Consider the following 12,339-nt stretch of genomic DNA (forward strand, 5'->3'; position numbering starts at 1 on the left):
CCTCTGGCCCCCAAGCAAACCAATAACAGCATTCACCTTACCTACTGGAGGTACCAACTTGAAAGTACTGTACAGTCTAAACCAACTCGCATTGGTCCGAACGCGGCAAGTCGAAAATGGTTAGACTCGGCCATGCGGGGCTCGTAGGGTGACAGCTTCCCTTTCCGTTGCTCCGGGGAAAGGATTCTCGATACCAATGATGCGTCAGCATTATCGAAATTGGTTTGTCCTTGGGTATTCAAAAAGTTAAGGGTCATGGCGAAAACCAGATCAAGATCATCCGTCGATTAATTTGCCCTTAGTCCTGAGCTCGCTCTCCGTTGTGACCCCTTGATTTACCGTTCTGCTCGGGTTGTACAGTGCCCCCGGGTCCATGGGCCCAGATCAATGATCAATGGATCTGGAGTTGTTCAAGTGTTACGCAGGGTGTCAATGCCCCAGCGGATCGGAATTCCCACATGTTTGGTTATTGGTTGGGACGGATCACAAGAGCAGCTGCCGAGCCATAGAAGTGGAGGGGTAATCTCGTAACTTCTCATCATCTGCGGGGTGGAAACTTTGAGTCTCTTAGATACTCTACTGCTTTAGGCTCAGATTAAGGTGTGCCTAATAAAATCAAATACAATACAATACAAACAAAATAAACTGCGGGAGAGCACCAGTGGTCGGGTTGAAAACATTCCCCCATGATGATTCCAATGCTGTTTGCGGAGGTTACAAACAGTATAGTACCTCATTCGGTAGGAAATATCTCGATGTGCCTACACAGTCGATGTTGTCGTGGGAGATATTAAGATTGATAATAATACATGGTAATAAGAAACAAGGTACAGTATTGGGCAGTTATGGGCAAGGGTCGAAAACTAAAGACTCGGCAGTACAAATCACTTACCGAAGGGAGTAAAAGCGCTAGCCGATGACAGCCCACGTTTTACCACAACTGACAGGTGAAAATTCTTTGATTACTTCATGCATATATTATGCTCATCGCTCAGAGTATGGTCCTAACTTGCCTAAGAGAGTAAATCATGTTTCATCGCTCTTTTTGATCATCACGGAATCTATTCTAAGCTTCGGCCAAGTAGCAAAATGCGATCAAATAGTACATGCTCTAGGACTTCTCCACGACTGTGGGGGGTTTTTGCGGGTAGAACTCTGTTGCGAACGAGAAGAAGACTGTGGTTTTTTGCGGCCACCTATCATAATGAAGGGAGGGGCAATGTGGAGAGAGGTCGGCAACGCGAACATCAGAAAGTCTAGTACGTACGACCACCTCCTCCGGAGTACGGAGCACTGTGTACAGTGTGCATTGGAGAATGATCAACGCTCGGCTCTCCCTGCCCGGGTTTCCAGGCACTGATTCGCCTCTCCCGAGACGGCCACACGGAAGCCCGGGCATCTCTGTTAACCGTGACGAACACCGAGGTTATGGTTAATCGTCCCTGTTTATAAGGTTATCTTCCCTTCATCCTGTTCCTGTTCCGAGTGCGTGCTTTGCTCTTCTACGTTCACCTACGGAGTACGTCGGGAAAACGGATCGTCACCTGTACAGCGCGGCCTCAGGCACGCCTCCTACTAGGTACTGATTTAGTGGTGGTTAGCGGCTACTGAGGATCATCTAACTCGTCGAAACTCACACCATCTTATTTCTTAGTTGACTCTGGTACCGACTTCGAACCCACTCTCTCCTTACCACTTGCGTTAGCCTCTAATAACGTACTCTTGGTTCCTTCCTTCGCCTGTGTTCAAATAAACACCCCCCTGCTCATACTACGTGGGTACTACGTCGGACCTACTGCGAGTACTCTGTACTGTACGGAGTACATCCATTGTCATAATTTATACACAGTAAATTAGGGTACGGAGCTTACGCCGGAGGCTACATTGATCGTCGCAATCCACATTCACTGCAACTTCAGTGTAACATAGCACAATCTCATCAAATCTCGACTGACTGGACTTGCTTAAAACAGCAAAGCTGGGTTGGTTCTTGTGCCGCACCCGGTGGGCCTGATTTTCATTCCACCGCTACTCTAGTGCGCGAACCACTTTCAGTGTGGGTTTGGTTTGACTTGACGGCTTATCTGCGAACCAATGGTGATTGATGACTGACTAGGATGAATACTAGTATACCGGTCGGTATCCCTGCTCTTCCACTCCCCAATTCCACACTAAGTGATGGCGCGTTTGATACCCCTGTTGGGATTCTAGCGTTGCTTCGTGACAGTCGACTCGGAACATTCAGGCTATGAACGCCTCTTTCGCTAGCCTGTCTTGATCATGTAGCAGCACGCCGCTACGCCAGTAGTCCATATTCTGGAGTACCCATAAAACCAGTTACCTGCGACACGAGTTAGGATACTGTCTGGAAACAGGTGGCGGAGAGACTTTTGTTTCGATGCATGCTATTTTGAACCTTATTATCGTATCCTAAACCCCCTTTCTGTTGCAGGATTACAGATCATGATTCTAGACGCACGGCTGAACATACAACCTCATGCATGACACTATCTATGTTGAGGTACGTATACGTCACCCCAAGGCCAGCTTGAGGACTAGATCGCCAAACCCGGATAATCCACCAAGGTATACCGGCCCCTATCCTATCACAGCTCCGTAATATATCGATGCTATACAGTCTGTCGGGAGCAAAGGGTGGACAAATAAAAGTGTCATCCGCTTCAGGTTTACCCTATACCAGCAATTGATATATCTGTCGCCAGTACCCTGATACAGATATGGCATGACACAACATGAAGTAACACTCAGATGCCGTTACCGCCTGCTGTGATTTGTCCTATCCCAAAATTGTACAACAAGCAGAGAAGATAAAAGGTTATGGTTTAAATAACACGATCTGGATGGTTCCGTACGACGTTGACACATAGTAATGGTTGGATCCACCATGGCTGGAGGAAAACCAGGAGTTTGTTTTGCAAATAATCAATAATCCACCACATACAACAGGATGTAAGATATAGAAATGAGTGCGAATTCTACCAATAATGGAGATATAATGATTAACAATTCAAATCATAAAACAGGAGTTCATAGCTTCAGTTACCGTCGCTTTTCATATGAGTACCATCACAGCTTACAATGCAGGATCTGAAGAGATCAGAACAGAATAATAGTAGTAACGTGCATGACTACAAACACAAATCATCTTTAATAGACCGTCCACTCACGGCTCCACCAAGCGCCCATCCCCAGCAAGAACACGACAAGGCTACCGTCGCGGACTATGTCCTGGAAGAGTTGAAGCCAAAGCATTATCCCGGCAGCTCTCCCAGTCCGACCCTTGCTCATTAACCTCGCGCCAGTCAACACCACTTCTCCCGTGGTAAAGTAAAGGAATGGGTTCTGTGCAGTGGCAGGAGGTGGCGGCTGGCTACCGAAGGTGGAAACCGAAGTTCCGATGAGCATGAGCAAGTAGATCCCAACTGCGACTGCGAACAGAAGGTGCAGTACTTTCCATGTCCGGACCTCCTTCTTCTCCTCATCGGTAGGTTTGTGAGTTGCAGCTCCAAGCAGATCCGCGACAAACGGAGGGAGCCCCAGGGCAGACACGAGTTCGGCGGGTGATGGACCACCACCAGCTCCGCCACCAGCTCCGCCGCCGGCAGCCTGATCTTGCCCATTCATTCCTGCCATCAAGGTATTGAGCATTTGCATTGTGGGATCCTCCTCCTGAGGGCCCTGCTCAGAGGATGATGGTCCACCTTGACGTAGAAGGGCGCGGAATAACTCTTGTTGTGCTTGTAGGTTTTCGGGAGACTGAGGCTCGGGGTTCGACGTTGGCTGGGCTGGTGCTGATGCTGGTGTCGGTGCTGGTGCTGGTTGCGGTTGAGGCTTTTCGGTCTCTGGCGTAGATGATATCTGTGCAGGAGACTGGGGGGTTGGCGATGGCGATGGAGACGCCTCTTCACGCACTGCAGAACTGAAGTTAGCTTCCGCTCTCCGACCCCAGAGACCAGGGTAATGAGTGCAACAGAGACAAAAGAAGGGGAGTCCGTACTGCTTGCGGGTGTACGTCCGCTGAGACTAGTAATCTTATCCAAACGCGCTGCACCACCCTCTTTGATTTTAGCTTCACGGCGCTCACGTCGGAGACGGGCTGCTCGCTGAGCTGGCGACTCATCTGCTGAAGACATTCTCGGGGATTTTGTGGATTGACTCTTTCGATCGACTTCGAGGATTCGTGCTCACGATAAACTTCGTGCTATATTGATAGGTATGTAGTACGTGCAAGATACGCTAGTACCAGCTAGTGAGTTGGCACAGCTTAGGTTATAGATAACGACGACCTGTTGCGGATGATGTTGTTGGTCTTTCGGCCACATGAAAGTGATTGATGTCAAGTCTTGGCATTGGCTGGAACGATTCCTTTTTCCTATTCGCTAGACGTGCAATTATGGGGCTGATTACTAAGGATAGCGGATTAAGTTCAATGGAAGATACAATGACTTGAGGTCCAGTAGTAGATACCTACATAGTAAACGTAGGTAGGTACTAGGTAGGTAAGTATAGGGAGAAGCAATTTCCTGGTTTGTGTCTTGGTTCAATTGGTGATATGCGAGTATATATATGTTTCTACGCATTAAGAATGATCTGGCTTCCTTCCCAAGAGACATTAGTATAACTAGTGCTCAAGTGACTACCTTGAAGTACAGCCGTCGACAGTTCCAATCAGGTGTAGATGGCTTCAGAATATGATCTATATATTTTCGCCGTGAGATTTATACATCTGTAGCACCATAAAAGTGAATGAAGTCTCACATAAGTCGATTACCTACTAATACTGTTCTGCAGTATCGTACTATATATATTGCCTGGAAATTTGGCTACCAATTATATAGTACCACTATTTCGATCATTTCAAGAATATATACATACATACTCCGGAGAACACGCAATCTCATCAATTCGAATGGCCGATCTTTTAACGTACAAAGAAGATTCAATTATAGATAGGCGGAGTGTGACATCATCACTCAAGGTTCGTCCCGTGCTACGACCAGTCGGGATGTTTCACAGAGCATTCCCTTCAAAGAAATTGAGCGACAACCATTCTATCTGCATTCATGATGAGTGGTCTCATATTATAACAGTCCAGAGAAAGAAAAAGCTTACTCGAACGAGGATACCAGCAGCTGTTGGCGATATCAATCGATTTCAATGGGCCAATTCATCATACTGTGTATATGCCAAGACCATCTTCGCCTTGATGAGAGACGATCCGAATCAGTGACATCCACAGGGCATCGGGAATCCTGGAGCAAAGTTAGTGCTAGGTCTGTGTATATCTTGGTGCCTTCAGCTTATATTTCTAACTCCAAGTGCGACCCTTATTTCTTGTTAGTGGACCGTCCATACACCTTCCAACTCCACCGGACATTGGCTGACGTTTGGGGGATCCTCCACAATGACGTAGTTCTTGCTCTGGTAGGGCTGGACGATGCGATTACTTCACCAGAGCTGCTGTTTCTCACGCAAGGCACAGACTAGATCCCACTCATTGCCTTTCAAATACCCTCTCATCTTCACTTCCGTTTTAACTCAATTCCTTCTGGCTCTCTTGATTTCCGCCCAATACAGGACTCAGGGCGTCTAAATCTAGAATGAAAGCTCGGGTCGCTGTTTGACTTGCATGGTTTCTCAGTTTTGATCTTTTTTTCGCCCATCCATAGCTTCTACCAATAGACACCATTTCTAAGCCTACCGTCAGCATGGGGCCCCAAACTACTGGGAGTGATTCTCCCAAACACCACCGGGTAGGAGAACATTATGGTACACACAACCCCGTTCCCACCATTCAAAAGTTCCTAGAGCATTTGGAAAAAGACAAGCAGGACCGTAAGGCCCATGAGAAGGTTGTCACGGCGAGGGAAAAGGAGGAAGAGGCTCGTGGAGAAGCGAAGCCTCATAAGCCGCGGAAGAGACCTGGCAAAGGTAAAACCCGTATGGTTACGGACCCGACAACTGGTCGCGAGATAGAGGTCGAAGACCAGGATGCGGATTCGATGGAAGTAGTGAAGAATCCAAAGGTATGCAATCTCATAATACCGTGGCTCTATGCATCTCAAAACCGCTCGATTACTGAATTTTGCTGTAGTTGGTCGTCCCCAATGCCAACCTTGGAAAGCCAACGGTTAGTACCCCAGCACGAATTAGCTCTCTTATGGCTAGCCCAGACTGACCGTTCATGCAAAAATAAAGGATGTCAGGACCTCGCCAAGCCAAAGCCTCAAGGATTACAAAGAGAGTCAGGATATAACAGCTCCCCCCGACCCCATCGCAGAGGGTACTACTTCCGACGTCCCTCTCCACGGCGAAATCACGAATGTTCTCTTTCATCCAACCCCATCCATTTCCTACAAGCCTATGTATGACAAATTAGAGAAAAGAGGGACTGGACTTTGCATAGGGATTGTATTTGGAATTCTTTTTGTGGGCCGAATGTTTGGTGGCTCGCTATGGGCTCTCTTCCCCTTGGCTGCCTGCATTGCAAGTGGTGTGTGGCTGTGGGTACAAGAAGTGATTCGGAGTGGGCGAGAGATGGAATGGAGCAGCGAGCAACTCCGGGGGCAAATGGTAGGCTAAACTTCTGTCTTCGTCTGATGTTCAACGTACTGATATCTCACCCTCTAGGCTATTGCTAACCTCCTGCCTGAATCTGTTGAGTGGATGAACTCGTTTCTCGGAGTGATATGGGGCTTGATTAACCCGGACATGCTGTCGCCTGTTGCCGATACTATCGAGGACATTATGCAGGCGTCCGCCCCTAGCGTGGTTGAGAACGTGCGAATTGCCGAGATTGACCAAGGGAACAATCCTTTGCGGATACTTAGTTTGCGAGCTCTTCCGGATGAGCACGTACAGCACATTAAGGACAATGTTCGTGAAGAGAATCTCAAGAATAAAGACCCTCATGAAGCTGCTGCCATGGAGGAAGGCGGCAGTTATTATAATATAGAAGCTTCCTTTGCCTACCACGCAAAACCGTCCGGTCAAACCGCTTCGTCCAAAGCGCGCAATATGCATATGCAGCTAGTCTTTTATCTGGGTATCAGAGGCCTCTTTGGAGTTCCTTTCCCTGTGTTTGTGGAGTTGATTGAGATGGTTGGCACTGTGCGGATCAGATTTCAGTTGATGCCCGAAGCACCCTTTATGAAGGATATGACGTTCAGCCTTGTGGGAATCCCTCACATCAGAGCCGGATGTATGCCGATGTTCAAAGCTGGTGTCAATATCTTGAACCTTCCTCTCATCTCGAATTTCGTCAACTATGCCATTGGTACGGCGTGTGGTCTGTTTGCGGCTCCCAAATCGATGACAATGGACCTCAGTATGATACTCAAAGGCGACGATATTATCAAGGAGACTGAAGCATTGGGTATCATGTGGGTTCGTATCCACCGTGCAATCGGACTAAGCAAGCAGGATAGACGTGGCAGCTATGGTGGTGGTAGTGACCCATACATAAATCTTTCTTTCTCGAAGTACGGCAAGCCTATGTATTGTACAAGGGTGATTACAGACGACTTGAATCCAGTATGGGAAGAAACTGCGGCACTACTTGTGAATCCGGAACTTATCAATGCCGATGAGAACCTAAGTGTTGAGCTATGGGATTCAGATCGCAACACGGCAGACGACATCGTGGGTAAGGTTGAGCTGCCGATCCGTGAGATGATCCAACATCCAGCGCGGATGTATCCCCAAGTATCTAAGCTGCAGGGTCTCAACGAGGGCAGCGAGATGCCTGGTGAGCTACACTGGGAAGTCGGCTTCTTCGGAAAACCGAAACTGAGGCCAGAGCTAAGGACCGACGGCAAGAAGAAAGACTTACCCGAGAACCTCAGGGACAACCCTCAATTCCAAGATGATAAAGGGGTCATCACCAACGAGGAGGAGGATGCTATCACTCACACGCCGCCGGACCCGCTTTGGCCTAGTGGTATTCTTAGTGTTGTGGTACACCAAATTGTGAACCTCCAACTTGCAAACATTAAGGGAAGCCAGTATCGAAAAGGAAGAGAATACGAACCGGCGAAGCCATATGGCGAGAATACGGAAGAACAGGGAGGAGATCTTCCGACCAGCTACTGCAAGATTATTTTGAATGATCAGTTGGTAATTTTCGATCCAACCTATTTCACTTAACAACAACAACTGAAGCTAATTGGTGAATCTGCAGGTCTACCGTACCCGACCGAAAGCTGTCAGCTCAAAGCCCATATTCAATGCAGGCACGGAGCGATTTGTTCGAGACTGGCGATCAGCCATCGTCACCGTGACTGTTCGGGATCAGCGCTACCGAGAGCATGATCCAATTCTGGGAGTGGTCCCTCTGAAGCTATCAGAAATCCTCCAAACGAGCTCGCAGGTTACCCGATGGTACCCTCTTGATGGTGGCATTGGATACGGGCGAATTCGCATCTCTCTACTCTTACGGCATGTTGAAACTCGACTCCCTCCAAACATGCTTGGATGGGATGTCGGTACGTTCGAGTTTGCCTCAGATAAGATCATCGCGAAGAACTTCAACCATCGAGCCAAGATTAAGCTACGGACGGGTGGCAGCAGTGGCAAGATCCCACGATCCGTGGCTTCGATCGAAGGGCAGGACACTTCTTTTGACTTGACTAACGGATCTCTCCACAAGAGTGTCCGACTCCCCGTAAAACACCGTTACAGATCTCCAGTTGTGTTTGAGTTTTACTCACCAGGTAAACATGGCGCTACAGCATACGCAATCCTCTGGCTCCAGCACCTGGTAGACAACGAAGATACCTCCGTCGATCTGCCCCTCTGGTCAACGAAGAACGGAAAACGACTCACCCAGAACTACATCACGGAAGAAAACTGGGAAGCCAAACGAGAGCCAGGACTAGAAGATCTCCAGATCATCGGCCGGCTCCAGTTCACATGCCGCTTCACACCCGGCATCGATGAGTCTCATGAACGGTACGTAGTGGATAATCACTCCCGCGAGACCTACGAAACATGGGAAGCGTGTATCGCCGAAGGTGTCCGGCCCCGAAGCATCTCCCTCGAGGTCCCAGAAGAAACAGAACAAATGCATGAAAGATCATTGGTCGACGGCCGCGACGTCCTGAAGCATGCCGACCCCAAAGAGCGGCGCCAATGGATCGACAAACAAGGACAAGATTGGAGCGGTGCATTCGGCAACGACCCCAGTGCATTCATGAACCACGACGGACACAAGGTCGCCGAACCCGGCCGCGACAATCCACCATACTCCGCTGGTGGCCATTCCGTGGAGGCTGTACACCCCGAAGAAGAAGAAGAAGACGAAGAAGAAGAAGACGACGACTCCTCCTCCTCCTCATCGAGCGGGACTGAGAACTCCACTGAGCAACGACTCTCTACTGCGAATGGCTCTCAACTATCCTCTACGGGTACTCCACCCTCCACCACCGAAGATAGTCTCGCTAGCTCAAGTAAGGAGAATAAGCACACGAAAAAGGCCAATCGACGCAGTGAGCAACGACAGCAGCGCGGCCTGATGCAGTGGAAACCAGCTCGTAACGCGGTCTTCGCGCGTAATGAGGCAAAGTTTGCGCTGCGGAAAGTGAGGAAGAGGTTCACTGGCAGTCTGACTGGCCGGGAGCCCGATATTGAAACCGAAACTGGCAATTAAAGTGCGGTGTACGTGCTTACTGTATCTATATTTATCTATTCTTGACGCTTTCACGAATCATGGAACGATCTGAGCTGTTTGGTGTACGGAGTGTATAACTTTTATTTTATTTTATTTTAATTTTATTTTTTATTTATTTTTTTATTTTTTTATTTTTTTATTTTTTTTTGAGTTTTGGTTATACATTAGGGTTGCTGACGCTGCATGAGTATGATGTCACGGAGTTGGGTTGGCAATCAGTACTAGTAGTCTACATGAACCAGGTGTTCTTGTGGCATCTTTACAATCTGGGGTCGTTCACCGCCGAATTTGTTTATCTGTCCTTAACGTTCAACAGTGTGCGTATTCTTATTTATTACTAGATCGGTAGAGTCTGAATACGGAATGTGGATTTCCAGATCCACATGTTTCTATATTAATACGACTTGATCGGCAGTCGTATTCGTGTTGCACGAGGATCTTTAATGGAGTCAAACATGGTGCGAAGTAAGGTAGGACAGTGTATACCCAATGGGTTTTCAAGTATCACCGTAGATGGTTATTAGAATAGTAAGTAATAATATATAGGTATGTATATGCTGTGGTGGGAAACAAAAATGTGTATATATGCAATGGCATCATGCCGCCAACCTTGTTGGTATCGAACAAGCAAAGGCATTCTCATATAACTCCCAATGTAAAGAATAATCAATCAATAATGCTCTGGAAATAGCAGCCAAACTCAACCTGATATGTATATGAACCGGTGTATGTATGTATGAAGAGATGCTTGCTGAAAGGCTCATGGTCCCATGCCTTCTATATGCATAAATCATAATCAGAAATCCTAAACTCATCAATGCATGCGTGGCTTCCATGTCATCGCTCGTCATTGGACTGGATGTGCGTGCGCTCGTTCAGTTTCGTGAGTCATGTTACTCTTGCAATCATCATTTGTGACGACCTCTAGAGCGATGGATGAACTTGGGCTGGGATTTTGCTCTGAAATGCTGGACAAAGATGTAAGGTTCGAGACCCAGGATCGAGGACTGTCATTCTCGTTGTCCGGCGATGTTGTGGCATTGGAGGCAGGGGATATGTTTGGGATAGTTTCTGTCGGGTTGGATGTTGTTTTTTCTTCAGCCTGCGAAGGTTGGGCAGTTCCATCCCGTATTTCTAGTGGTCCCAGGGTCCATCGCCATTCGCAGCGACGTTTGGCCCGATTTTGACATGGCGTTTGTGGGGTGGAGGCGCCATCTTTGTCAATCCCGTCCATTAGAGCAACAGCTCGGATTTGTTTTTCCGCACTCAAGTGCTTCCGCTTTTTCTTTCCGAATGATTTCAACGGGTTATTGCTCGATTTTGCCTCCACATCCTCATCCGTTGTGCTCGCATCGGATGGCTCCGCACTCGTGTTCGAATCCGAATCCTCCCCGGAGCCAGCTTCGTGGGATTCAGGATTGGGCTGGGTTGTGATATCGGAGTGGCGCGCGGTATAGCGCACGGTTTGGATTTCTTCTTCCAGCGGCTGCCGATAGCTTACTTGTTTCTTGGCGGGGAAAAAAACACGGCGTGAGCCCGGTCCTCCATTGGGCCCGTTCGCGGGCACCGAGCCCCGGCGCCTGCAGGTGGGTTCTAGCGGCGAGTTGCGAAGAATGCTTTTGACCCCAAGAGGGAGTTGATAAGGGCTGTTTGTGGTATATGGCGACGAGGGTTTGCTGAACCGGTGACTAGATGATCTTGAGGGGGAAGCAGTGGCTGAGGATGGTACGGCGACTTCATAGGCATTTTTAAAAGTGTTGCGAACCGTGGGGGACGCTGTCGGCCCGGTAGCAAGCGAAAGAGACAATCCCGTCGACGAAGTGCCGAATGTCATGGGAAGTGAAGTCGTTTGGAGGGTCAGTTTGGGTCTCATAGTAGGTCGTCGGTTACTTGTCACGTTGGATGACAGACTGCAGGACAAGTTCGAGTGAGAGACGGTCGATGGGCATGGTGAGGTCTGAGGAGTGACCGTGGGCATAGTTGTTTGCGAGGCCGTCAGACCTGCTTCGGAAGAAGGATAATGTGATGTTGGCGGTTGCATGGGGGCAAGAAGCATGGCGATGAGTCCTTCAGCAATAGAGCTCAAGGTGGAAGGAGATGGGGAAGAGAGTAAAAGACAGAGACGAAGAAGAAGAAGCAGAAGGAGAAAAAGAAAAAGAAAAGGAAGAAGATAGGGTCGATGAACAGTGGAACAAACAAGTGGTGACTCGAGAGGCCAGGATGAGGTGCGCCCCGCACTCAACAAGGCCAGCGAGTGCGAGTTGTAAGTGATGTGAAGGACTGGTAACGAGGTGATAAGAGGAAATCTAATGCATTGGACTAAGAGTGATCACAGTGCAAGGTAGTATAAGAGCCCAGGAAGTACTAGTAGTACTCTGGAAGAGGAGTGGCGGATGGCACTGGAGAAAAAGAGGAGACGACGTGGGCGTTCATCCAATGCCAGCGAGAGAGGGTTTCCTATTTTAGGAAGACCGCATCGGAGGGGTTGGAAAACTGATGTCGATCTCCAACGGCGGTATTCCCGAGTACTCACTATGAGAACCACAAGAAGAAAGATTTTTTTTCTTTTTCTACCATGTGGCAACCTCTCAAGATGTATATAAGAAATTTTAAACGTGAGGAAAAAAAAAAAAAAAAGTGCGCATGTGAAG

At 48.3% G+C, this 12,339-nt stretch overlaps 3 protein-coding genes across 3 annotated transcripts; 1 reads left to right on the top strand and 2 right to left on the bottom strand.

Annotated features, from left to right (window-relative positions):
- Nucleotides 1-3,168: 3,168 nt before the first annotated feature.
- Nucleotides 3,169-4,154, bottom strand: BDV37DRAFT_289898 (uncharacterized protein; the record flags this gene model as incomplete). The annotated part of the gene is made up of 2 exons (XM_032088582.1): nt 3,169-3,932; nt 4,019-4,154. The coding sequence occupies 2 exons, from the start codon at nt 4,152-4,154 to the stop codon at nt 3,169-3,171; spliced, it is 900 nt and encodes a 299-aa protein (XP_031934200.1).
- Nucleotides 4,155-5,410: 1,256 nt separating this feature from the next.
- BDV37DRAFT_267173 (C2 domain protein) lies at nt 5,411-9,874 on the top strand. Its single transcript, XM_032083998.1, has 5 exons — nt 5,411-6,047; nt 6,116-6,151; nt 6,220-6,594; nt 6,652-8,136; nt 8,201-9,874. Exons 1-5 carry the CDS (start codon nt 5,730-5,732, stop codon nt 9,665-9,667), a joined length of 3,681 nt encoding a protein of 1,226 aa, XP_031934201.1. The 5' UTR covers nt 5,411-5,729; the 3' UTR covers nt 9,668-9,874.
- Nucleotides 9,875-10,161: 287 nt separating this feature from the next.
- Nucleotides 10,162-12,322, bottom strand: BDV37DRAFT_267176 (uncharacterized protein). Its single transcript, XM_032083999.1, has one exon. It carries the CDS (start codon nt 11,742-11,744, stop codon nt 10,536-10,538), a length of 1,209 nt encoding a protein of 402 aa, XP_031934202.1. The 5' UTR covers nt 11,745-12,322; the 3' UTR covers nt 10,162-10,535.
- Nucleotides 12,323-12,339: the final 17 nt, after the last annotated feature.

This window comes from Aspergillus pseudonomiae (assembly GCF_009193645.1).
Source record: "Aspergillus pseudonomiae strain CBS 119388 unplaced genomic scaffold BDV37scaffold_222, whole genome shotgun sequence".
Classification (NCBI taxonomy): Eukaryota; Fungi; Ascomycota; class Eurotiomycetes; order Eurotiales; family Aspergillaceae; genus Aspergillus; species Aspergillus pseudonomiae.

Coding starts and splice junctions, on each gene's coding strand:
- BDV37DRAFT_267173 (XM_032083998.1), top strand. CDS start 5,730: ATGGGGCCCCAAACTACTGGGAGTGATTCTCCCAAACACCACCGGGTA. Junction 6,595..6,651: donor AGCAACTCCGGGGGCAAATG/GTAGGCTAAACT, acceptor CTCACCCTCTAG/GCTATTGCTAACCTCCTGCC. Junction 8,137..8,200: donor TTATTTTGAATGATCAGTTG/GTAATTTTCGAT, acceptor GTGAATCTGCAG/GTCTACCGTACCCGACCGAA.
- BDV37DRAFT_267176 (XM_032083999.1), bottom strand. CDS start 11,744: ATGCTTCTTGCCCCCATGCAACCGCCAACATCACATTATCCTTCTTCC.